The 24,431-nt window shown below is 41.5% G+C and overlaps 1 protein-coding gene across 2 annotated transcripts; it reads right to left on the reverse strand.

The window, feature by feature from the left end:
• Positions 1-718: 718 nt before the first annotated feature.
• On the reverse strand, positions 719-24,280 carry vps72a (vacuolar protein sorting 72 homolog a). Of its 2 annotated transcripts, none has more exons than XM_071367289.1 (6): positions 23,995-24,280; positions 10,822-10,974; positions 9,216-9,330; positions 5,910-6,086; positions 5,171-5,315; positions 719-1,393 (listed from the first exon to the last, which is right to left on the reverse strand). In XM_071367289.1, exons 1-6 carry the CDS (start codon positions 24,109-24,111, stop codon positions 1,000-1,002), a joined length of 1,101 nt encoding a protein of 366 aa, XP_071223390.1. In that variant the 5' UTR covers positions 24,112-24,280; the 3' UTR covers positions 719-999. The 2 variants fall into 2 exon arrangements, with proteins under 2 accessions (XP_071223390.1, XP_071223391.1); XM_071367290.1 differs by lacking the exon at positions 23,995-24,280 and adding an exon at positions 20,582-21,225.
• Between the last annotated feature and the right edge of the window lie 151 nt (positions 24,281-24,431).

Consider the following 24,431-nt stretch of genomic DNA (forward strand, 5'->3'; position numbering starts at 1 on the left):
TATAGCATTCACACTGATATAGGTGCTAGGCCAACTGTAAATTGTAGATCCTCAAAAGAAATCAGCAGTTGATATGGAGGACTGAATAGTTTGGAGGAGTATGTCTTTGAAAATGGGGATGGATAACCTACTTGAACAAGTGAAATGCAGCTATGTGAATTGTGAAGAATGAAAAAGCACGAGGGAAAAAAACTCCAAGATATTTCAAAGCAATCTCAGTAGACCATTTAAAACTCCCTTTATTCATAGGCTACTTGGCTAAAGGCCAGCATAAAAATACACACCTATGAGATTCTGCTATTAAGGAGAGGGTAGGGTGTGCTTGGTTTTTAATCAAGTTCAATGAAATGCGGGGAGGAAACAGAGTGCTTTTTTATGTTTCTAAATATGAGATCTCTCCTTCCATGAGAACTGTGCGTCATGACTGGATAGGCTGTGCTCCCGCTCTCAAAATCCATGCCATTACCAACTGCGTTTACCGTTAAGACCTGCTTTTTGTGGGTCTTAAAACTTCCCATTAGCACTGCATGAAATTGTCACCATTTTACTCGTTTTAAGGACACACTTCAAATATTGCCACTGGTCCCACAGGTAAATTGCCAAACCTGGTGTTAGGTCTGTAAAATGCCAGTGCGCCTGTTTTTCCATGACGAAATTGCAAACTAACCTGCGTTTGACACTTGCGCCTCCTTAGCTCCAGGCAAAAAAAAGGGACCAGGATGTTAAAGGAAATTTATTGAACATTTTATTCACATACCTACAGGAGAGTAGCTCTGCAGGAACAGGGTTGGAAAGCACCGCTTTATCCCAAATGTAAATTCTATTATTCCAATGTTTACAAACAAGAATTTCCATAGCCCTATGCTTCAGCTGTACACCAAAACAAGTACTGGGGCTGCCATTTTGCTGAAAGATGAATCCCACTGTAGATTTAAATCTTTGAACAGATGTGGGGCTCTAAATTGAAGGAGGACATGACTTCTGAGAGAATAGAAGCCTCTACCTTGCAACTGTGCTCTGCTTGACCATTTTCTGGCGTGCACTCCTGGAACCTGAGGCATCAACCACAGAGAAACCCCCAGCAGAGTTGGGGAATCCATGAGCTGCCACATATTTGCGGTAGGCTTCGCGAATAATGCGAAAGGCTCGTGTGTTGGCATAGGGGATGTCTGTAACTGGGTCTCTGTATAATGCAGCCTTGTGGGTGACAGGACAGACTTCCTGGGTGGGGGGCTGGGAGCCGGTCCGCACAGCCTGGGGGAAGGCAGCGTCAAAGGCCTCCTCGTCGCTAAAGGTGATGTAAGTGCGGGAGCAAAGACCTCCCAAGGGTTGCTGGGAAGGCACTGGACTTGGTGCCACAGGAGCAACGAGCAGCGGTGTGTCCTGGTCTAACCTTTAAATAAACAAATACAAACACTTTAGTTAGTGGTACATAGACTCCCTGGCTAAATAAAGGTTAAATATGTAATGAAACAGACTACCGACAGAGGGCAATAATAGCTTTATTGAAAACAATGCTGTACTCTACTCCAGGTCTACACTGTGGCCATTGCCAAGTAGCCTAGACTAGTGGCTACTTGGGCTTAAACAACGAGACAAAAACGATACAGAAAATGCATCCAATATTACTTTCACATTCAAATAGTACTTGATTTCAGCAAGACGGCTGCTGCATCCTGTCTGCGTGTTTTTATTTGACCTTTATTTAACTAGGCAAGTCAGTTAAGAACAAATTCTTATTATATATATATATATATTAAAACCAACAACGTAGTTAAGAAAAATAAGTTAAAGTATTTACTAAAATAAACTGAAGTAAAAAATTAATAGAATAAAAAATGTAAATTAAGAAAAATAACTAGGGATGCACGATATAAATCGGTGAACATATCGGAATCGGTCAATATTAGCTAAAAATGCCACCATCGGTATTGGCCGATGTCTAGTTTGACACTGATGGTAAAAACTGATGTCAAAGCTACTGTGCATACCTATATAACATAGGTACATCACGCCACGTAAAATGTTGAACTACACGTGCAACACAGCATTCCTAACCTAGCCCACAATGTCTGCTGTGTTGATCGAGCAGTCAACAAGTCGAGCAGTCATTTGAAAGAGTAAGAACATTTCAGCGAGACAACTCAAAGGCGAAATCCATTAACGCCAAGATAATGGAATTCATTGCCTTTGACAATCAACCACTCTCTGTCATGGGTGATGTTGGCTTTCGCCGACTGGTTGAGGACTGGTACACACTACCAAGTGCGCTATTTGTCAGATGTTGTCCTACCAGAGTTACACAGTAATAGCATCACTGCTATTAGTTTCACAACATATACTATTGAATGCCATTTGGGTCTTTGCGTATCAAAAAAGATACAGTAGCACTGTCAAAGCTGTACAAAAAAGTCTGCAAACAAGTAAACACCGGCCACGAACGATGTGTTCACAATAAAGCGTTGGTAATAAAGCATAATTTGTTCAACCGCAACTTCTGGGGTAGCTAGCTTTAGCTTGCTACCTAGCTAGCACCAATACAACCAGGCTGAAAACAACAACCAATAGAAGCTGCAGTCAGTCATTTTCATTATTCTTAGCAATGATTTAGGAATTCTTGTGATTAAGTATTAGCTAGGTTGCCACTTGTTCGCCTATTGAAATTGAACTTCATGAAAACTAAATAGCTTGCTAGCCACTTCACCCTGTTGCCCAAAGCTCACGTTATAAGCAGCCAGCTAGCTTCATCTGGCTAGTGACGCTCGATCGGACCGGGTTATGTGTTGTGAAGTTAGCCACAATAGTGGAATTCGCGGTTTGCCTTCAAAATAAAAGTATGTCATTGACATTGATGCAAATTAATACAAATAGAATTATGCCATACTTTTATTTTGAAGGCTAACCGCAAAGTCCACTATTGTGGCTAAACCTTATTGCGGCTAGCTTCACATAGATGGGTCTGATCACCATTAATCAAATAAGAACCGTAGATGATGAAACCTAGATTGTCAGTTTGCATCCATGAGCTAGCTAGCCTTTTTTTATGACCAGCACTGTAGGTGCGTGAGACAACTTCACCAGGATCATAGCATATGTATTGATGAATTGATGTGATAGTGTAATAACCATGTAAAAAAATTATGAACATGTTCAATTGTGTGAGGTGCAGTCATATTCAGGTCCTGATTTGTCAAATAGTGTTATTTGACACGTTAAAGTGTTATTTGACATGTATCTTTCTTGACACCCAAACGGCATTCTATAGAAATCTTGGTTGAGAATGAAACGTCTGAACAAATTAACAACGAAACAGCACAGCAAGTAAGTGAAAGAAAAAGGTTTTGATTATGTTTTACTGGTAATGGGGACATATGGACTACAGGAAAAGGAGGACCGAGCACGCCCCCATTCTCATCGACGGGGCTGTAGTGGAGCAGGTTGAGAGCTTCAAGTTCCTTGGTGTCCACATCAACAACAAACTAGAATGGTCCAAACACACCAAGACAGTCGTGAAGAGGGCACGACAAAGCCTATTCCCCCTCAGGAAACTAAAAAGATTTGGCATGGGTCCTGAGATCCTCAAAAGGTTCTACAGCTGCAACATCGAGAGCATCCTGACTGGTTGCATCACTGCCTGGTATGGCAATTGCTCGGCCTCTGACCGCAAGGCACTACAGAGGGTAATGCGTACGGCCCAGTACATAACTGGGGCTAAGCTGCCTGCCATCCAGGACCTCTACACCAGGCGGTGTCAGAGGAAGGCCCTAAAAATAGTCAGACCCCAGCAGCCCCAGTCATAGACTCTTCTCTCTACTACCGCATGACAAACGGTGCCGGAGTGCCAAGTCTAGGACAAAAAGGCATTTAACAGTTTTTACAGGTAATCAAATGGCTACCTGGACTATTTGCATTGTGTGCTCTCCCCCAAACCCTCTTTTTACGCTGCTGCTACTCTTCGTTTATCATATATGCATAGTCACTAACTATACATTAATGTACATACTACCTCAATTGGGCCGACCAACCAGTGCTCCCGCACATTGGCTAACCGGGCTATCTGCATTGTGTCCCGCCACCCACCACCCCCTTATTTACGCTACTGCTACTCTGTTCTTCATATATGCAGTCACTTTAACCATATCTACATGTACATACTACCTCAATCCGCCTGACTAACCTGTGTCTGTATGTAGCCTCGCTACTTTTATAGCCTCGCTACTGTATATAGCCTGTCATTTTACTGTTGTTTTATTTCTTTACTTACCCATTGCTCACCTAACACCTTTTTTGCACTTTTGGTCAGAGCCTGTAAGATAGCATTTCACTTGTTGTGAAAATGGCGCACGTGACAAATAAACTTTGATTTGAGGGTACTATGGTGTTGAACACTGAGCTGTAGTCAACGAATAGCAGTCTCACGTAGGTGTTCCTTTTGTCCAGGTGGGAAAGGGCAGTGTGGAGTGCAATAGAGATTGCATCATCTGTGGATCTGTTGGGGCGGTACGCGAATTGGAGTCGGTCTCGGGTTTCTGGGATGATGGCGTTGATGCGAGCCATGACCAGCCTTTCAAAGCACTTCATGGCTACAGACGTGAGTGCTACAGGCCGATAGTCATTTCGGCAGGCTACCGTAGTGTTCTTGGGCACAGGGACTATGGTGGTCTGCTTCAAACATGTTACTGGAACATTTTCACCAGGTTGTGTTTTTATTTGTCGGCTTTAGGCATATGCATTTTATTTAGTTGAAGACTGCTGCATTGGCTATCTCGGAGTTCCATGAGCAGATTTCTTTAGCCGCCAATGGATCACAGTGTAGGCTATCAATGTGTCCATATGGCAAAGGCTGGTGCTCTCGCCTTAGTTGAATTAGAATTTTCAGATTTGTATCATTTTCAATTCTGATTTTTATGATTAACCACATGACAATGACCGCCTGTCTTTAGGACAACACCTTTGAAAAAAAAAAACATGCCGGTCTAATGGAAATCAAATGCCTGTCCAACCGATTCATTTTGCCGCCGGCCCTGCATTTATCCAGAAACTAGAAGGCTTTTAACGATCTGTTTCCAATAGCATTGCTACATTCTTGTAAAAAATTATAATCTGAAACTCAAATGCATATATTCAGCAAAACAACATGTTCCCAACCCCTAAAAATGTGTCTCCTTACCCTTCTACATCCACGTTCTCCTCTTTTAAGATGGAGTGGGGCACCAGGGGCATGAGGACAGAGTGGTAGCGGATGGTGGGGCCCTCAAATCGCCGCTTCTTATGGACCTGTTTTTTCTTGTCAGCCTCAAGACGCTCGTAGTTCTCTTTAAAATAAGAACATACAGAAATGGTCCAATTAACACAACCCTGGCCAAGCTCTGGACATATTTTCTCACATTGTTCAGTATGCAGTGCCATGTGTCATATCTTTTAGCGCTAGGTATTTTTTCTGTCAATTATTCTGGATGGGCAAGAGACCCATTCACGGCTTTGTGCGTGGACAAATCTCCGCTCCGTCTCATTCTGAGACATCCATTTTTCCCTTCCCTGCTTTTGTCCTTAAACCTCCATTTTAAATATATTTTTAGAGAGTTTATTTCCCACCAACGTCATTAATATCAAACCATGTAATAGGGATTAATAGGAACCCATTGTAATCCATTCAGGTAACATGAGCTGTTAACTTGTATATTCAAGTTCCACTATATGTCTGTAATTACTATTCAGGTAGTTTAAACACCTACAATTATGGTGTGCACTCCCTTGTATTTTTGCACAATTTCTTGTTACTGTTTCACTGTGCCTATGTGGACGGTGATGTTATGAATCAGTAAACTTAATTGAACTTGAACCACGTCGTCGTTATTGGGAATTAACGGGTCAACTCTTGACCATTTAGATTCCCCCTTTAGTCTTACCTAGGGATCGGAGGTTGAGCTCAGCAGTTATTTTGGCCTCAGCCAGCAACTCTTCCTGGGTCAGGGGCCGGTCGTGGTGGGCTCCCCTCCGCCGTCGTGGGGCATCCTGTCTTTCTTGCAGTCGCAGGTTGGTCTTCCGCGTATGCTCGCTGGTCGACTGGCGCACAGACTTCCGAGCTGGGGAAGTTGCCAGTCAGTGACAAGGCTTACAGGGATGTTCCACTCAAAATACAATTTAACATTATTAAATTAGTCAATTACCCAATACGTGTCTGCATTAGATTTGACAATATTGGCAAAATCACAGAGTCAAAAAAAAGGTAGAGGACGCACCTCCTATCTTTGCCATTAATCGCTTCTGTGACAGCATGTGTAAGCTTGTGGGTCGGTATCTCCCTTTTAACGTAGTCAAATGGCTTATTCTTTTGGGGTTTGAGTGGGCATTAAGCCAACGTTAATGATTTACTGCCCACAGCAGTGCTGGACTGTTGCTCAGGCGTATAATTAATTGGTAGTTCCCTCCTGGATGGAATTCTGTGATCCCCATAACCCAGTTGCAAGTTCCACCAAGTTATGTTCCATTCTATGAGTCATTTGTACCGAGTGTGCCCTGTACCTTTTCATACTATGTGTTCTTACATATTTGACTATTTTCACAAAATGTAATGTTGGCACATTTTTCAGAAAGGGATACTTTTGTAATACGAGTTGGACTGGACTGTTTGTAAGGCGTTGGGCCATATGGTAATACTGCCAACAATTAAAAACTGTTTTTTAGACATTTTTGCTAATGTGTAATTAAAAAAAATATGGAAATATCACATTTACATAAGTATTCAGACCCTTTTACTTAGTACTTTGTTGAAGCACCTTTGGCAGCGATTACAGCCTTGAGTCTTCTTGGGTAGGACGCTACAAGTTTGGCACATCTGTATTTGGGGAGTTTCTGCCATTCTTCTCTGCAAATCCTCTCCGGCTCTGTCAGGTTGGATGGGGAGCGTCGTTGCACAGCTATTTTCAGGTCTCTCCAGAGATATTCAATCAGGTTCAAGTCCGGGCTCTGGCTGGGCCATTCAAGGACATTGAGGCTTGTCCCGAAGCCACTCCTGCGTTGTCGTGACTGTGTGCTTAGGGTTGCTGTCCTGATGGAAGGTGAACCGTCACCCCAGTCAGGTCCTGAGCGCTCTGGAGCAAGTATTCATCAAGAATCTATCAGTACTTTGTCCCGTTCATCTTTCCCCACGATCCTAACTAGTCTCCCAGTCGCTGAAAAACATCCCCACAGCATGATGCTACCACTACCATGCTTCACCATAGGGATGGTGCCAGGTTTCCTCCAGACGTGACGCTTGGCATTCAGGTCAACAAGTTCAATTGTGGTTTCATCAGACCAGAGAATATTGTTTCTCATGGTCAGAGTCCTTTATGTGCCTTTTGGCAAACTCCAAGCGGGCTGTCATGTGCCTTTTACTGAGGAGTGGCTTCTGTCTGGCCACTCTACAATAAAGGCCTGATTGGTGGAGTGCTGCAGAGATGGTTGTCCTTCTGGAAGGTTCTCCCATCTCCACAGAGGAACTCTGGAGATCTGTCAGTGACCATCAGGTTCTTGGTCACCTCCCTGACCAAGGCCGTTCTCCCATGATTGCTCACTTTTGCCGGGCGGCCAGCTCTAGGAAGAGTGTTGGCGGTTCCAAACTTCTTTCAATTTCTTCAACATCATGGCTTGGATTATGCTCTGACATGCACTGTAAACTGTGGGACCTTATATAGACAGGTGTGTGCCTTTCCAAATCATGTCCAATCAATTGGATTAACCACAGGTGGACTCCAATCAAGTCGTAGAAACATCAAGGTTGATCAATGGAAAAAAGATGCACCGGAGCTCAATTTCGAGTCTCATAGCAAAGGGACTGAATTTTTATTTGAATACATTTGCAAAAATTAGGAAAAAAACTGTTTTTGCTTTGTGATTATGGTGTATTGTGTGTAGATTGATGAAGAAAATATTAAATTTAATCAATTTTATAATAAGGCTTTAATGTAATAAAATTTGGAAAAAGTCAAGGGGTCTGAATACTTTCCGAATGCACTGAGAAAGATATATACACACACACTACCGTTCAAAAGTTTGGGGTCACTTAGAAATGTCCTTGTTTTTGAAAGAAAAGTTTATTATTATTTTTAAATCCATTAAAATAACATCAAATTGATCAGAAATACAGTGTAGACGTGGTTAATGTTATACATGACTATTGTTGCTGGTAACTACTTAATTATTTACTTAAAAATCATACAATGTGATTTTCTGGATTTTTGTTTTAGATTCCGTCTCTCACAGTTGAAGTGTCAATCACCACCTTCCGGAGACACCTGAAACCCCACCTCTTTAAGGAATACCTAGGATAGGATAAAGTAATCCTTCTAACCCCCCCCCCCCCCTTAAAAGAGTTAGATGCACTATTGTAAAGTGGTTGTTCCACTGGATATCATAAGGTGAATGCACCAATTTGTAAGTCGCTCTGGATAAGAGCGTCTGCTAAATGACTTAAATGTAATGTAAATGTAAAAGTGTACCTATGATAAAAATGACAGACCTCTACATGCTTTGTAAGTAGGAAAACCTGCAAAATCGGCAGTGTATCAAATACTTGTTCTCCCCACTGTATATATAAAACGATACCATATATAAATATCTCTGAGACATCGGTTGTGTAGATCCAGCTATGGTGCAGGTGGTGACACCAGAATTTGACTCCAGTTATGAGGAAGGCTGTGCGTGTGTGTATCAGCACTAGGAGTTGACGACTACTTTAGCTCACTAAGTAACTTCTGACAGTAAAAACTAAATTGTGATTGTTGCTGGTATTTGAGAAATGACACATCGCTACTGTGTCCCAAAATGTTTGCTCAAAATGATTCATAATTTGGTCTCAAAATTACATTCCTACCACGTCATCAGAAACAGGCTTTCCAACAAGAGAGATAGCCTAGACGTAGCTATTTTAATTGACTCTTTCCACCATGCATATCTGCAACGCCCATGTTTGTTTACAGAGAATTCCGTTTAAACGTGAGATATTCAATGAAATGTGCAATTTTCCTTGGGCGTATGGGCATTTTAAAGGACACATCTCAGATAATGCCACCCTCCCACCTCAGTGTAAGCTTGCTAATGTTATATTGATAAAATTGCCAATCCTTACGTTATGGTAGGAAAATACCACAGCCAATACTGTAAACCCACTTGCGTTTGGGCAGTAAGTTGTTTTGCTGAAAATAGAGCCCGTATAGATAGAGGCCTCTTACTCTCTCCAAAGTCCTGAAACTCCAGCGGCACCCTCCTCTCCATTTTGACTTTCTCCGTCTTCTTCAGCTCCTCCGAGGGCCTCTTTGGTTTAGGCTTGGTCACCTTCAGAGGTTCCTTGGAATAAAACAACCAACATGTGCGTGGGAAATTTGCATACGGTATGAAAAAAACATGCAAAACCCACATGATTTATTAAAGTTCATACTTTGATAAATTTTCATAAATGGCATTATCTAAAACGATTAGGGCCGTCTCCGACAAAGAAAAAAACTTGGTCGACCAAGAGTCTGTTCTTTTGGACCAAATAGTAAAACGTGTATTTTTCCATATACAGTGCATTTGGAAAATATTCAGTCCCTTTCACCTTTTCCACATTTTGTTACGTTACAGCCTTATTCTAAAATTGATTAAATAAAACATTTTCCTCATCAATCTACTTCCCTATAATGACAACGTGAAAACAGGTTTTTAGAATTCTTTCTAAACTAGCGCTCAGGACCTCAGACTGGGGCGAAGGTTACCTTCCAATAGGACGACCCTAAGCAAACAGCGAAGACAACGAAGGTGTGGCTTCGGGACAAATCTCAATGTCCTTGAGTGGCCCAGCCAGAGCCCGGACTTGAACCCGATCGAACATCTCTGGAGAGACCTGAAAATAGTTGTGCAGCGACAACCTGACAGAGCTTGAGAGGATCTGCAAATAAGAAATGGGAGAAACTCCCCAAATACAGGTGCGCCAAGCTTGTAGCGCCATACTCAAGAAGACTCGAGGCTGTAATCGCTGCCAAAGGTGCTTCAACAAATTACTGAGTAAAGGGTCTGAATACTTCTGTAAATGTGATACTTTTTAAAATGTATTAATACATTTGCTAAAATAAAAACCTGTTTTCGCCATGTCATTGTGTGTAGATTGATGAGGAAAACATTTAATACATTTTAGAATAAGGCTCTAACATAACAAAATGTGTAAAAAGTGAAGAGGTCTGAATACCTCCCGAATGCTCTGTATGTAATATAACCATATATCATTTCAATGTCTTAGACTGATGGACTGTGACATCCCCACAGCCTCCACAATGGATCAGTCCACACAGTCAGGCGCGCATCAGACAGGTGTCTTGTACACAATGATATTTAGTTTTTCTTTTGCTACTGCTCAACTAAAATAATTCTCGGTCGACCAATAGCCTATCGACCAAACAATCGACCAGTCGACTAAGTGAGGTCGGCTCTAAAAACGATACCAAAATCAAATGATGCACATCAATGTCGCATGGTAGGGGGTCCAATATGGGTTAACTTTGAGCACCTTCTGCTCTTGAATGGATGGTCATACGCGAGTTGTGCCAAGACGATGTTCTATCAATGTGTTTGCCACGGTCTGTTAGGCATACACGTGGCCCTGATTATAACCATTTCTCTCATGGGTAAATGTGCATGGGAATTTTTGTTAAAATCAAAAAGGGTGATTAATTCAATATGGAATGACCCGGTATTAACTTTTAGTTGGAGTCTAGTGGTTGATCGCCTATGTTCGCGGTCCCCCAGGGGTGCACATTGTGGTTGTTGGGTAGAAGTAGTGAGGATGCAAGTGCATTAAGTTACCTTATAAGCTTTGGTGACAACTCGACTCTTCCTGCGAGGCGCATCATCCTCCTGGTCACTATCGGGCTCGTCACCCTCATCTATGTCAAAGTCACTGTCGACCTCGTCCTCTGTGTCCGAGTGCTCCCCTCTGTACTCATCATCTCCTGATTCCTTGAGGGAGAGTCCAAATCAAACATACATATTAATAATGGTCGATAGCGAATGGCCAAATAAATGTTTTATTTACATGGACCAAATAAACCCATAAAGCAATAGTCTACTTTATAAAAATTGCCGGTGTATACTCTGCTAATGCAGATACAAAAACAGAGATATCCAAAGGGCAAGCTACAATACGGCAAAGTTAGCAAACAAGTAACTGCATTGAAGCCGCCATCTTTATGCACGCCAGCTAGTAGAAAAAAGCTCAAGAGAGAAATATATCACTCACTCAATGCTAGTAGCCCCTACAACACCGTCCCCACAGAACACTGACTTGAATGGGAATGTCTGTTCTAATAATACTTTGTGTGGTGTGAAAATGTGAGCCAGCGATGTACCTACTCATAAGACTACACAGTGAAGAGTCCAAGATACAGGCCAATTTGATTTTAAAACTGATCCATTATTTTTTATTTTTTTAATAATTGGGCGAACTCAATATACTTTAAAATGGTGGGGGGGACACAAACTCAATATAATTTAAAACGACTAAAACCAAATCGAAACAATAATGGACCTATATTCATATATTTTCTTGACTGTCCAGGCTGCTAACAATCATTACACAGTCAGGGAGCATCACAAATGTAAAAAAAATTATGGATAGAGGACTTTTTTTTGTTGCACATATTGACAGCAAGGACATCAAACACATTTTCAGTGCGACCTTCCGGACATCGTTGAAGACCGAATGCAGCCCCCAGCGCAAAATTAGTTTGACACCCCTGCATTCGGCCTAAGTGCTTTAAATCATTCTGTAGTCTAAGGAAAGTCAATTTTGAAGTTTGCTGTATACTCACATCTGTCCTTTGTAGCTAAATGTTGCTGTAATTGGTTGCTGTAATCCATACGTTACGATAAATGAATAATGAGGTCTCCACCAAAATTCGCATCAGATCTGTATACGGCTGCCTTGCATCACAACCAAACATGAAGCGCCATCTCAACAATTAAACACATTTGATTGGACAAAAGATCTGGTTTGGAACTCAATTAGCCTAATTCTCTGATATGCGTTTTAGCAAAGGTCACCTGTAATGCATTTATCATCAAAAAGTATGGATTCCTGCAATCAATAACATCACAAACACAGGCATATGTAAGCTTCACAAATTAAGGTTTCAAAAAAGAAGCTAGTGATAAAACAAGTAAAATCCGCCAATCTCTTTATTTCTCTACTTCAGCGTTTCCCATATTAGGGTTCACAAACACAAAGTTTCCCGATTTGAAAATGGGGTCACCGCTTAGTTTAAAGAACCACATCTACGCGAGTAAGCTTCGATATCCGCGGTGGGGACAAAGAGCGGTTTCTGTTTCGCTCCTACAAATTTGGCTCGAACTTTTGACCGTTTGAAGCTATTAGCTATTCCTAACAGCTAAAACTCCAAGGAACACAAACAAGGACGCACACAAACTGTGCAGGACTCGACGGGGGGGGGGGTGTGTGTTAGTTGGCTAACGTTGATAAAACCAGAAATAATTGGTGATATAAAAGGAAACGTCGCCACAGCCCTACCTATTAGGACACTTTGTTGGTCATAGAATTTTGGATGATGTAATTGGCCAGCAAAATGACCCCGGTCACCGTAATAACCTTTCGAATAGCATTTTTATCCCCCCTGACGGCATCTGTTATAGAAATAGAATGGGCTTCCCCATTCACGTCAATGATGGTGTGATGGAAAATGTTTGTGCTTTTCTAATAACCAATTTCTGTGTTCATGCAAGTGACTGATTGCAGATATTGAACGAATCCTCACTATCAGTACGCCCAGACCCTTGATTTGAGAATGAAAGATATCTCAGTTTCAACGTCTCCGCTTAGAGAGAAGAAGCTTCATGAGGTACTGGTCGGTCACATGAATGAAGCAAACGTTAATGATGAATTAATTATGAATGACGAATAAGCTAAATCATGCAAATATAACTTGTCTGCAGTATATAAGAGAACAAGACTGGCCTGGGAGAGCTCCTGATCGACATGTGTACTTGGTGCATTACGTTGGTTGGAACCTCTCCAGCGCACTGATAATATAGAATTATTGAGGTACCCATAGCAGCAAAACAGGAAGTAAAATGTGCTAAGATTTGATTCACATTACAAAAAATATGAGCTAAATCAGTTATCATTTGAATGAACATTCTATAGTACCATGGAAATTATTGCATCACAATACCAGTCAGCCATTGAGTGTGTAACCATGAGTTTAGCAGACAAATTGCCAGGGTTAGATGTTCCTGGCCTGTGTGCTGCTGCATTGTGGTCATTCAGTCAGCTGTTCGTTCGACAAAAATAAATACAAATAATCACACACACGGCAGTTTATAAAGGTACACCACCCTGTTCATGAAAATAGATACCTCCTACAGACAGTGAGTCACATGGGCGTGGCTTGCTATATACACAGCAGGCAGACAGGCATCCAGGCATTCAGTTACTGTTAGAATTAACGTTAGAATTGGCAAAAAGAGTGACCTAAGCGACTTTGAGCGTGATATGATTGTCGGTGCCAGGCGCGCCGGATCCAGAATCTCAGAAACGGCTGCCCTCCTGGGCTTTTCTTGCACGACAGTGTCTAGGGTTTACCAAGAATGGTGCGACAAACAAAAAACATCCAGTCAGTGGCAGTCTTGTGGGCGAAAACAGATTGTCGAAGGAGGATGGCAAGAATCGTGCAAGCCAACAGGTGGGCCACAAAAGGCATCTCGGAACGCACTACTCGTCGATCCTTGTCACGGATGGGCTATTGCAGCAGATGACCACACCAGGTTCCACACCTATCAACAACAAAAAAGAAGAAACGGCTCCATTGGGCACGCGATCACCATCACTGGACAATTGAGAAGACAAACATTGCCTGGTTTGATGAATCCCGGTTCCTGTTGCGTCATAGTGATGGGAGTCAGAATTTGGCATAAGCAGAATGAGCCCATTCTGCCTGTTCTCAACGTTACAGGCTGGTGGCAGCGGTGTACCATCATGTCAGCATGAACCAACATCCCTGTAGAATGTTTCCGACTTGTAGAATCCATGCCCAAAGAATTAAGGCTGTTCTGGAGGCACAGACTACAAGACGGGTGTACCTAAAAAAATCTGTCCGTTGACTTCATAGATTCTACAAGTGTCTGGAACTCTAATGGAGGGATGAGACACCATTCTTCCACAACAAATTCCATAATTCCAAATTATGGAAGACTGGTTGAGACTGTTGTTTTGCGGGTACTATTTAATGAAGCTGCCAGTTGAGGACTTGTGAGGCGTCTGTTTCTCAAACTAGACACTAATATACTTGTCCACTTGCTCAGTTGTGCACCGGGGCCTCACACTCTTTCTATTCTGGTTAGAGCCAGTTTGCGCTGTTCTGTGAAGGGAGTAGTACACAGCGCTGTACGAGATCTTCAGTTTCTTAGCAATTTCTCACATGGAATAGCCTTCATTTCTCAGAACAAGAATAGACTGACAAGTTTCAGAAGAGTATTCGTTTCTGGCCATTTTGAGCCTGTAATCGAACCCACAAATGCTGATGCTCCAGATACTCAACTAGTCTAAAGAAGGCCAGTTTTATTGCTTCTTAAATCAGAACAACAGTTTTCAGCTGTGCTAACATAATTGCAAAAGGGTTTTCTAATTATCAATTAACCTTTTAAAATGATAAACTTGGATTAGCTAACACAACGTGCCATTGGAACACAGGAGTGATGGTTGCTGATAATGGGCCTCTGTACGCCTATGTAGATATTCAATTAATTTTTTATAAATCAGCTGTTTCCAGCTACAATAGTCATTTACAACAATGTCTACACTGTATTGCTGATCAATTTGATGTTATTTTAAGTGGACAAAAATGTGCTTTTATTTAAAAAAAAGGACATTTCTAAGTGACCCCAAACTTTTGAACGGTAGTGTATATACATTCTAAAATATATATTTTTCTAAACTAATGAACAACACTGTCTGTAAAATGTATGTAGAAGCCTATCCATTTTACAATAGTTATATTTTGTTTGTTTTTAGTCCTGCCCTTTACTCTACCCTCAACCTCTCATCTATGTCTGATGTCCATACAGTTTGATTTCTATTTACCATATATTTTTATCTGTGCTGTTTCACAAAATTTCTGAACCTATATACATTTTACGGAAACAGTACATTTTACATTGCTTATCTCATGCCTTTCATGTAACTTTTTTCAAATCATGCAGCCGTAGAATGAATAAAAAATCTAAACATATAGCCCAACTAAAGTTACATAAATAACTAAATTAAGCATATAAGAGTACATATTTGTTAAGCGTTCAACACAATTATTTGGAGAAAATATCCTTTCTATTTTAATCAGCTTTGTTCAATTGTATTCGCCATTCTATAACATAATGCCACGGAATTCTAAGCAAATCTTGTCTGCTAAATGAGTGTAGCACACAGCCATATGGCATCGCTAGATCAGGACCTAAAATAAGGACAACTCAGAGTATGCTATTCTGTTCTTCACGAGACATATGTGGCAGGGACTATGGACAACCCCGGAATACAAAAGGAAAACCAGCCACGTCATGCACACCGGAATCTTGCTTTCCGGATAAGCTGAACACCTTCGCCTGCTTTGAGGATAACAGTGGGACTGCGGGCTCTTGTTCTCTGTGGCCGACGTGAGTAAGACATTTAAACTCGTTAACCCTCGCAAGGCTGCCGGCCCAGATGGCATCCCTAGCTGCGTCCTCAAAGCATGCGCAGACAAAACGAGAATTTTTTTCTCCAGAAAATCACATTGTAGGATTTTTAATGAATTTATTTGCAAATTATGGTGGAAAATAAGTATTTGGTCACCTACAAACAAGCAAGATGTCTGGCTCTCACAGACCTTCTTTAAGAGGCTCCTCTGTCCTCCACTCGTTACCTGTATTAATGGCACCTGTTTGAACTTGTTATCAGTATAAAAGACACCTGTCCACAACCTCAAACAGTCACACTCCAAACTCCACTATGGCCAAGACCAAAGAGCTGTCAAAGGACACCAGAAACAAAATTGTAGACCTGCACCAGAATGGGAAGACTGAATCTGCAATAGGTAAGCAGCTTGGTTTGAAGAAATCAACTGTGGGAGCAATTATTAGGAAATGGAAGACATACAAGACCACTGATAATCTCCCTCGATCTGGGGCTCCACGCAAGATCTCACCCCGTGGGGTCAAAATGATCACAAGAACGGTGAGCAAAAATCCCAGAACCACACAGAGGGACCTAGTGAATGACCTGCAGAGAGCTGGGACCAAAGTAACAAAGCCTACCATCAGTAACACACTAACACACTGTATTGTGAGATTTTGAGTGAAAACCTCCTTCCATCAGCAAGGGCATTGAAGATGAAACGTGGCTGGGTCTGTCAGCATGACAATGATCCCAAACACACCGCCCGGGCAACGAAGGAGTGGCTTCGTAAGAAGCATTTCAAGGTCCTGGAGTGGCCTAGCCAGTCTCCAGATCTCAACCCCATAGAAAATCTTTGGAGGGAGTTGAAAGTCCGTGTTGCCCAGCAACAGCCCCAAAACATCACTGCTCTAGAGGAGATCTGCATGGAGGAATGGGCCAAAATAACAGCAACAGTGTGTGAAAACCTTGTGAAGACTTACAGAAAACGTTTGACCTCTGTCATTGCCAACAAAGGGTATAACAAAGTACTGAGATAAGTATTTGGTCAATAACAAAAGTTTATTTTCCACCATAATTTGCAAATAAATTCATTAAAAATCCTACAATGTGATTTTCTGGATTTTTTTTTCTCATTTTGCCTGTCATAGTTGAAGTGTACCTATGATGAAAATGACAGGCCTCTCTCATCTTTTTAAGTGGGAGAACTTGCACAATTGGTGGCTGACTAAATACTTTTTTGCCCCACTGTATATAATATAAATATATATTCCGAATTCCATTCCTTTACCTAGATTTGTGTGTATTGGGTATATGTTGTGAAATGGTTAGATATTACGGCACTGTCGGAGGTAGAAACACAAGCATTTCGCTATACCCGCAATAACATTTAATTTATTTATCGAATCAGTTATTGTTTTCTTGCACAAACCGCGGGCAACACTTGTCAAACTCACACATTTATCTCAAAAACACAGGGATGCCGATTAGCACGGGACTAGCATTATCAGAGGACCTTGGAGTTCGCAAAAAAACAGAAGGTTATTCTGGCTGGAATTGTTACTCTCCTGACATGTAAAAATTACTGACATGGTAGATTCGGAAAGGACAAACATTATAGATGTGGCGTTTTGTGCTCGTGCACATAATTACATTACCTGACCTCCCCCAGTAAAACGAATTAATAGATTGTTTTAATGTGAAATGAATACGGTTGATTTTTAAGGTTAGGCAGAAGTGTAGTGAATAGTCCCACTTTTTAGGATGTCAATATAAATGTATGTATTCATGGTTGTTTGTAATTTTGTCTTGCCTTTGAATCATTATATGTGTTGTTTTTTCCATCGAGGACCACGTTGGAAATAAGTATTTTAATTAATACTTTCAAGTAGGGATGCACGATATATCGGTGAACATATCGGAATCGGACGATATTAGCAAAAATGCCAACATTGGTATCGGCCCGATGTCTAGTTTAACGCCGATGTGCAAAACATGTCAATGCTGACGTGCATACCTATATAACGTAATGACGCCACATAAAATGTTGCACTACACGTGCAACACAGCATTCCTAACCTATCCCACAATGTCTGCTGTATGGATTGAGCAGTCATTTCAAAGAGTAAGAAAATTTCAGCGATACAACTCAAAGGCGAAATCCATTAACACCAAGATAATGGAATTCATTGCCCTTGACAATCAACCGTTTCTCTCGTGGGTGATGTTGGCTTTCGCGACTAGTCGACCACCGGTACACACTAACATTACCAAGTACGCTATTTTTCAGATGTTGCCCTACCGGAGGTACACAGTACTAGCGTCACTGCCATTAGCTTCACGACATACTATGGAACACCGTTTGGGTCTTTGCATGTCAAAAAAGATACTATTTGACGCATTAGCTTTTAATTTGGCACGTCAAACACAGTTCCATTATAGAATGCTGTGTGTTCTGAATTTGCACATGCAAGCCAAGCACCACCACTACTATCAGTAGCACTGTAAAATCTGTACAAAAAAGTCTGCAAACAAGCAAATACCGGCCACGAAAGATGTGTATACAATACCGCGTTGGTAATGAAGCATTATTTGTTTGACCACAACTTCTGGGGTAGCTAGCTAGCTTTAGCTTGGTACCTAGCTAGCACCAATACAACCTAGCCTGAAAACAATGACCAGTAGAAACTGCAGTCATTTTCACTATTCTTAGCAATGACTTAGGAATCCTTGTGAGTAAGAATTAGCTAGGTAGCCACTTGTTGTTCGCTTATTGAAATTGAACTTCAGAGCTAACGTTATAAGCAGCCAGCTAGCTTCATCTGTCTAGTGACGCTAGACCAGACCGGGCTATGTACTGTGAAGCTTGCCACAATAAGGATTAGGCACAATAGCGGAATTTGCGGTTTGCCTTCAAAATAAAAGTACCTCTTTGAAAGTGATGCAGAAGGTTACAATTGGTGGAATCATGCCATATTTAGACTATTTAGAATGTTATAAACAAGGTTGGAATGTGAAGCAATGAAATGGGGTATCAGTTTACTCTGTGACACCCACAGAACACAATTGTTTAGAGTTTACGCAAATATTAGCGTTGTAGCTCTTATCGAGGGACTGTGACTGTGTGAAATCCCCTCCCCAGTCAGCCTATTGTGTGTATTGACAATCATATTGCACTGTACAAGCTTTACCTAAGGATTGGGGATCAATGAAATGGGGTATCAGTCTGCTCAATACTAAATATATTTTTTCCCAACGTCCTCCTCAGAGTTAGACTCCAAAACATCCACACAGTATAGTTTTTACACTGGAATAATGTTCAATACACATAGGTTGACAAAAAAATGTGGATCAATTCACAGTTGTTTCAGAGTCCCGCAATAAGAGCTATGACGCTAACGTCCTCTGTGTCACTGAGTAGACTGATACCCCATGTCATTGATAAGGCTGTACAGTGAAATAAGTATGCCCCCAACGCAATTCTAAAGTTTAATACATCCAGTGTGATTTCAACAGATTTGTGAAATTAACAAATGATTGTCTTTTGCTGATTTTACATAACATTCCAACAGTCTACTTTAATTCTGAAGGCTAACCGCAAAGTCCACTATTGTGGCTAGCTTCACATAGATGGGTCCGACCACCATTAATCAAATAAGAACTGTGTTATAAATGAGGGTTATTTTAGATGACACTTTAGATATGACCAGGTGAATCCAAGTGAAAGCTATGATCCATTATTGATATCACTTGGTAAATCCACTTCAAACGGTGTAAATGAAGGGGAGGAGACTGAATTGTTAAGCCTTGAGACAAGGACTGTGTATGTGCCATTCAGAGCAACATAGCACCCTGCATTCCACTGCTGGCTTGCCTCTGAAGCTAAGCAGGGTTGGTCTTGGTCAGTCCCTGGATGGGAGACCAGGTGCTGCTGTAAGTGGTACTGGAGGGCCAGGAGGAGGCACTCTTTCCTCTGGTCTAACAAAATATATAGCCCAATTCCCCAGGGCAGTGATTGGGTACATTTCCCTGTGTAGAGTGCTGTCTTTCAGATGGAATGGTAGACAGGTGTCCTGACTTTCTGTGTTCACTAAACAGGGCATAAAATTAACGCACGCCACCCACCAAATGCAGGTCAATTTAGGTACTGGTGGGTAAGAATGTCTATTTCACCAGGTGGTCTACAGTGGGAGCATTACATTTGCAAATAAAAATACTCCATAAGTCAAGTATGGGCACATGTTAGGAAAATGCTGCAGTATATAATTTTTGCTATTTTGTTTCATAGCCGCTAATTGCACAAAGAAATTACATATCCTACTTAGCGCAGCAACACTGCCTGGCATGGGAGCTGTGTGCAATGAGTAAAGGGCTGATAGATTCATTTTGAGGAACTTGGCACAGGGCTAAAAGTTGGTCTAATTTACTCAAAAGTCTACAAAGTGAGACTGTCCACGTGTTTCTTAGCTATTTCCATTGTTGTTTCAACTTTAGTTTGAGTCAACATAGAGATCCTAGACAGATGCCAAATCTCTCTCTCATACAAGATTTGTACAATCAGAAATGTACAAATAATTTCATCTTAATTTAAGATGATAGTAAATGAAAAAAAACGCAGGTTTAAATAATTACATATTCCTCACTAAATTGAATCACTTAGAGATGAAAGAAATGATCCTATGCACAATTTAACAAGGGGGTCAGAGCAGCAGCAGGCTGAACGTTTGACGTCCCTACTCTATTATCTGTCCCTTGATATTAAAACACTGCAGCTAAAGTAGAAACCACTGAATTTAGAGAGCTGACCATCACAGGATTTGGAAGAGATCTGGGTACTGTTCGCTAACTACATTTTTACAGTACACTTCGTTTCCCAACCACTACTGCGACGCTAAATTAGCTACTTACGTCGTTGAATCCGCCGTATGTTGTTTTGTAGAATTCATCTTCTTCAACATCTAATAACTTAGACATGCGGTTCCCCGCCGTTTTACGGGGCTCTTTACTAAATGCTAAACTCATGTTGAACTAACACAGCTAGATTAATAGGGAACGTGCTAGCTGGTTGAAAGCTAACAATCAAGTTATAGTTAACGTTAGCTATCACAAAAGACTTTGCATGCAGCTAATGACGTCGATATGGTGCGACATGCTTTTTCTTCTTCAGGTTTGACCGCACTACAGAACCTTCTTCGGTGAGGTTTAATGGCGGTTGGCATCAAATATGTTGCATTACCGCCACCTACTAGACTGGAGTACAACTCCATTATACTTTGCTTGAAAAAAAAAAAAAAGTATAAATAAACAAATTCCATTCCATCTAACACTACCCTACAAATAAATAAAATAACCAGCTTACTCCACTATTTAAATCTATTTAGTCCTACCTCATGCCAACAACCTGAAAGGATGGGACATCACCACTTAATACACCCTGTAACTCTTCTGATGTCAAGTCTCGCACACCCAAATACCTCTCTGCAGCTCCCAACACAACCTCAATTTCTGCAATTTTACATTCCATCCCTGCAGTACAGTTGATAACCATTCCTACAAATGCTGAAAAATCCAAACTTACTGAAACATATATCACCTTTTGGCCTATCCTTCTGTACTGGTACAGATCTACTACTCACACCACTCCTCTCCAGATCCCTCCCCCATCTTCCTCAGAAAATTACTTCTGCACAACCCTAACCCTGGAAACCTCAACCTGCCTCTCTCGTACGGGACATTTCTGATCCCCAACCCCATGGGCTGGCAACTACTTCCCCGTATGCTACACAATCCTTTGTCTCATGCCCTTCTGCACACTTCTCCCCTCCTACACACTGCTGCCACATGCCCATAAGCTTGACACCTGTAACAACGTAATGTATTCGGTACAAAATCTCATACAGGATAACTTATATATCCTAACATCACTTTTCCGGGCGAAGACTCAACATCAAAACTCAAAAGAACAGACAATGACTTTTGTTTCACCACTCACGCCACCCTGTCTGCGTTGCACCGAACGACGAGCATCACAAACACTGGGAATCTTCTCCTTCAGTTGGTCAACTTTAACATTTACTGCTACCCTAGTAATCACTCCTTTCAATGGCACCCTTTTTTTGAGAGTGAAACAATTCAGATTTCTTGCCCCCATTCGTTTAACGCAGAGCGCCTTCTCCCTCTGACCAGCTGAAACACAAACAATTATCACAAGACCACTTCTGGTTACCCTCACCGATTCCACAGTACCCAATTCTGTTTTCACCCAATCTGAAACCACAAATAGATCAGCCAAAAGGCAAGGGTCCACTTTTTCCAAAAACTTCCCTCCTGTCAGACTCATCTTTATCCTAACCCTCGGTGCAAGCCTCGGTCTCTGAGAACTTCACCATTCCTACCACCTCCGATACTTCACCTTCAATCACTTAAATTTCTCCTCCTGTCTTCAGCTCACTCTGCTTATACTTTCTACCATTGTTCTTAATAAACCATCTCCCTTTTTCCCGCCATTTTTAACCAACTCAAGGTCACCACATTGGCGGGTGGTCAACTTGCAAGGCTCTACAGTGCGAGCATTACATTTGAGAATAAAAATAGTCCTAAATCAAGTATGAGCACGTGCGAGTTTTGGTTAGAAAACTGCTGCAGTAGCTGTTTAAGTATTTCTGCTGTTTTGTTTCATAGCTGCTAATTACACAAAGAAATACATATCTCACCTAGCGCAGCAACACTGCCTGACATGGGAGCTGTGTGCAATGAGCCAAGTGCTTGACAGATTCATTTTGAGGCGCTTGGCACAAGCCTAAAATTTGGTCTAATTTACTCGAAAGTCTACAAAGTGAGACTGTCCTCGTGTTTCTTGGCTATTTACATTGTTTTGTTTGAACTTTATAAGTTGAAGCAGCACACTCAAATTAGACATCCTAGTCAGATCCCAAATCTCTCTCTCTCACACTTCACTGTAAAAGCTACACCTGCTGTATTCGGCACGTGACAAATAGCATTTCATTTGATACATACCACAGGACTCCAGTGGCCCCATTACCACGGTAAACTTCCACCCTTAAAGGAGCTGCTGAATATTTAGATTAAAAGACTCTGGTCACACACTTTTATGAAATTGAGCAATACACCACATTACTTCTTACTAATACATTTCTTGTTTAAAAACATTATAAAGCACGGTCATCTGTTTCTTTAATATCATTTGGGCTCCCGAGTGGCGCAGAGGTCTAAAGCACTGCATCTCAGTGCTTGAGGCACCACTACAGACACCCTGGTTCAAATCCAGGCTGTATCACAACTGGCTGTGATTGGGAGTCCCATAGGGCGGCGCACAATTGGCCCAGCGTCGTCCGGGTTTGGCCGGTGTAGGCCGTCATTGTAAATAAGAATTTCTTCTTAACTGACTTGCCTAGTTAAATAAAGAAAAATAAAGTTTAACTTTTTTTTTATTTTTTTATGGCAAAACAAGTATTAGATGTTTTTTATCTACCTGCCATAGTGGCTGGTGGACAAAACAGTTCATTTTAAGCCCTTTCACTAAAGATCCCATGGCAATTATCGTAAGAGCACGGGTGTTAACCCTGGTGTCCTGGCTAAATTCTCAATCCGGCCCTCATACCATCACGGCCACCTAACTACCACCAGCTTCCAATTGTCTCATTCCTCTCCCCTGTATTTCCCAGGTCGTTGCTGTAAATGAGAATGTGTTGTCAGTCAATTTACCTGGTAAAATAAGGGTAAAATAAAATGTTAAGTGCCTTGGTTTGAACGGGTATGTAGTAGGTTCCAGGTGCACTGGTTTGGGTCAAGAACTGCAACTGCTCAATAGTTTCCCATGTGTATCAAGAAATGGTCCACCAACCAACTTGACACTACTGTGGAAAGAGAGCATGAGTCAATATGGGCCAGAATCCCTCCTGTGGAACGCTTTCCACACATTGTAGTCTATGCTCCAATGAATTGAGGCTGTTCTGATAGCAAAATGGGGGGTGCAACTCAATCTTAGGAAAGTGTCCATAAACCACTTAGACGTAAAAAAAAGAAAGATCTTAAGCACAATTTAACCAGGGGGTCTTATCCAGACGCAGGCTAAACGTTTGACGTCCTTACTCTATTCTCTGTCCCTTGAAATGAAAACACTGCAGCTGAATTAGAAACCCCCTGAATTTAGAGGGCGGGCCATCTCTTCCAAATCCTGTGATCTGGGTACTGTGTAATGTTCGCTAGCTACATTATTACTTTAAACTTCGTTTCCCGATCACTACTGCGACGCAATAGCTAGCTATCTGCCAAGACAGCTAGCCAAATTAGCTACTTACGTCGTTGAATCCACCGTATGTGGTCTTGTAGAATTCATCTTCCTCTTCAGCATCTAACAATTTAGACATGCGGTTCCCCGCCGTTTTACGGGGCTCTTTGCTAAATGCTAAACTCATGTTGATCTAGCTCAGCTAGATTAATAGGGAACGTGCTAGCTAGCTGAAAAATAGAACTTGTTTGTTGTTAGCTACCACAAAAGACTATGCAGCAGCTAATGACGTCGATATCAAAGATGTTCTATTAAAATATAGCACATCCTGTCGTTTCCAATGGGAGGCAAGTGAGCCGAGTAGGTGGGATCAAGTGTCGATATGGGTTTTTCAAAGTCGCGTTTATTGGTCTAGCAGATGTCAGTCAGATGGATTAGTGACGTCAATAAAATACATCGTCATCATATTCAAACTAAATTCAAAATGAGATGCGGAGGGTGATTTGA

Source organism: Salvelinus alpinus, chromosome 26, assembly GCF_045679555.1.
Source record: "Salvelinus alpinus chromosome 26, SLU_Salpinus.1, whole genome shotgun sequence".
Classification (NCBI taxonomy): Eukaryota; Metazoa; Chordata; class Actinopteri; order Salmoniformes; family Salmonidae; genus Salvelinus; species Salvelinus alpinus.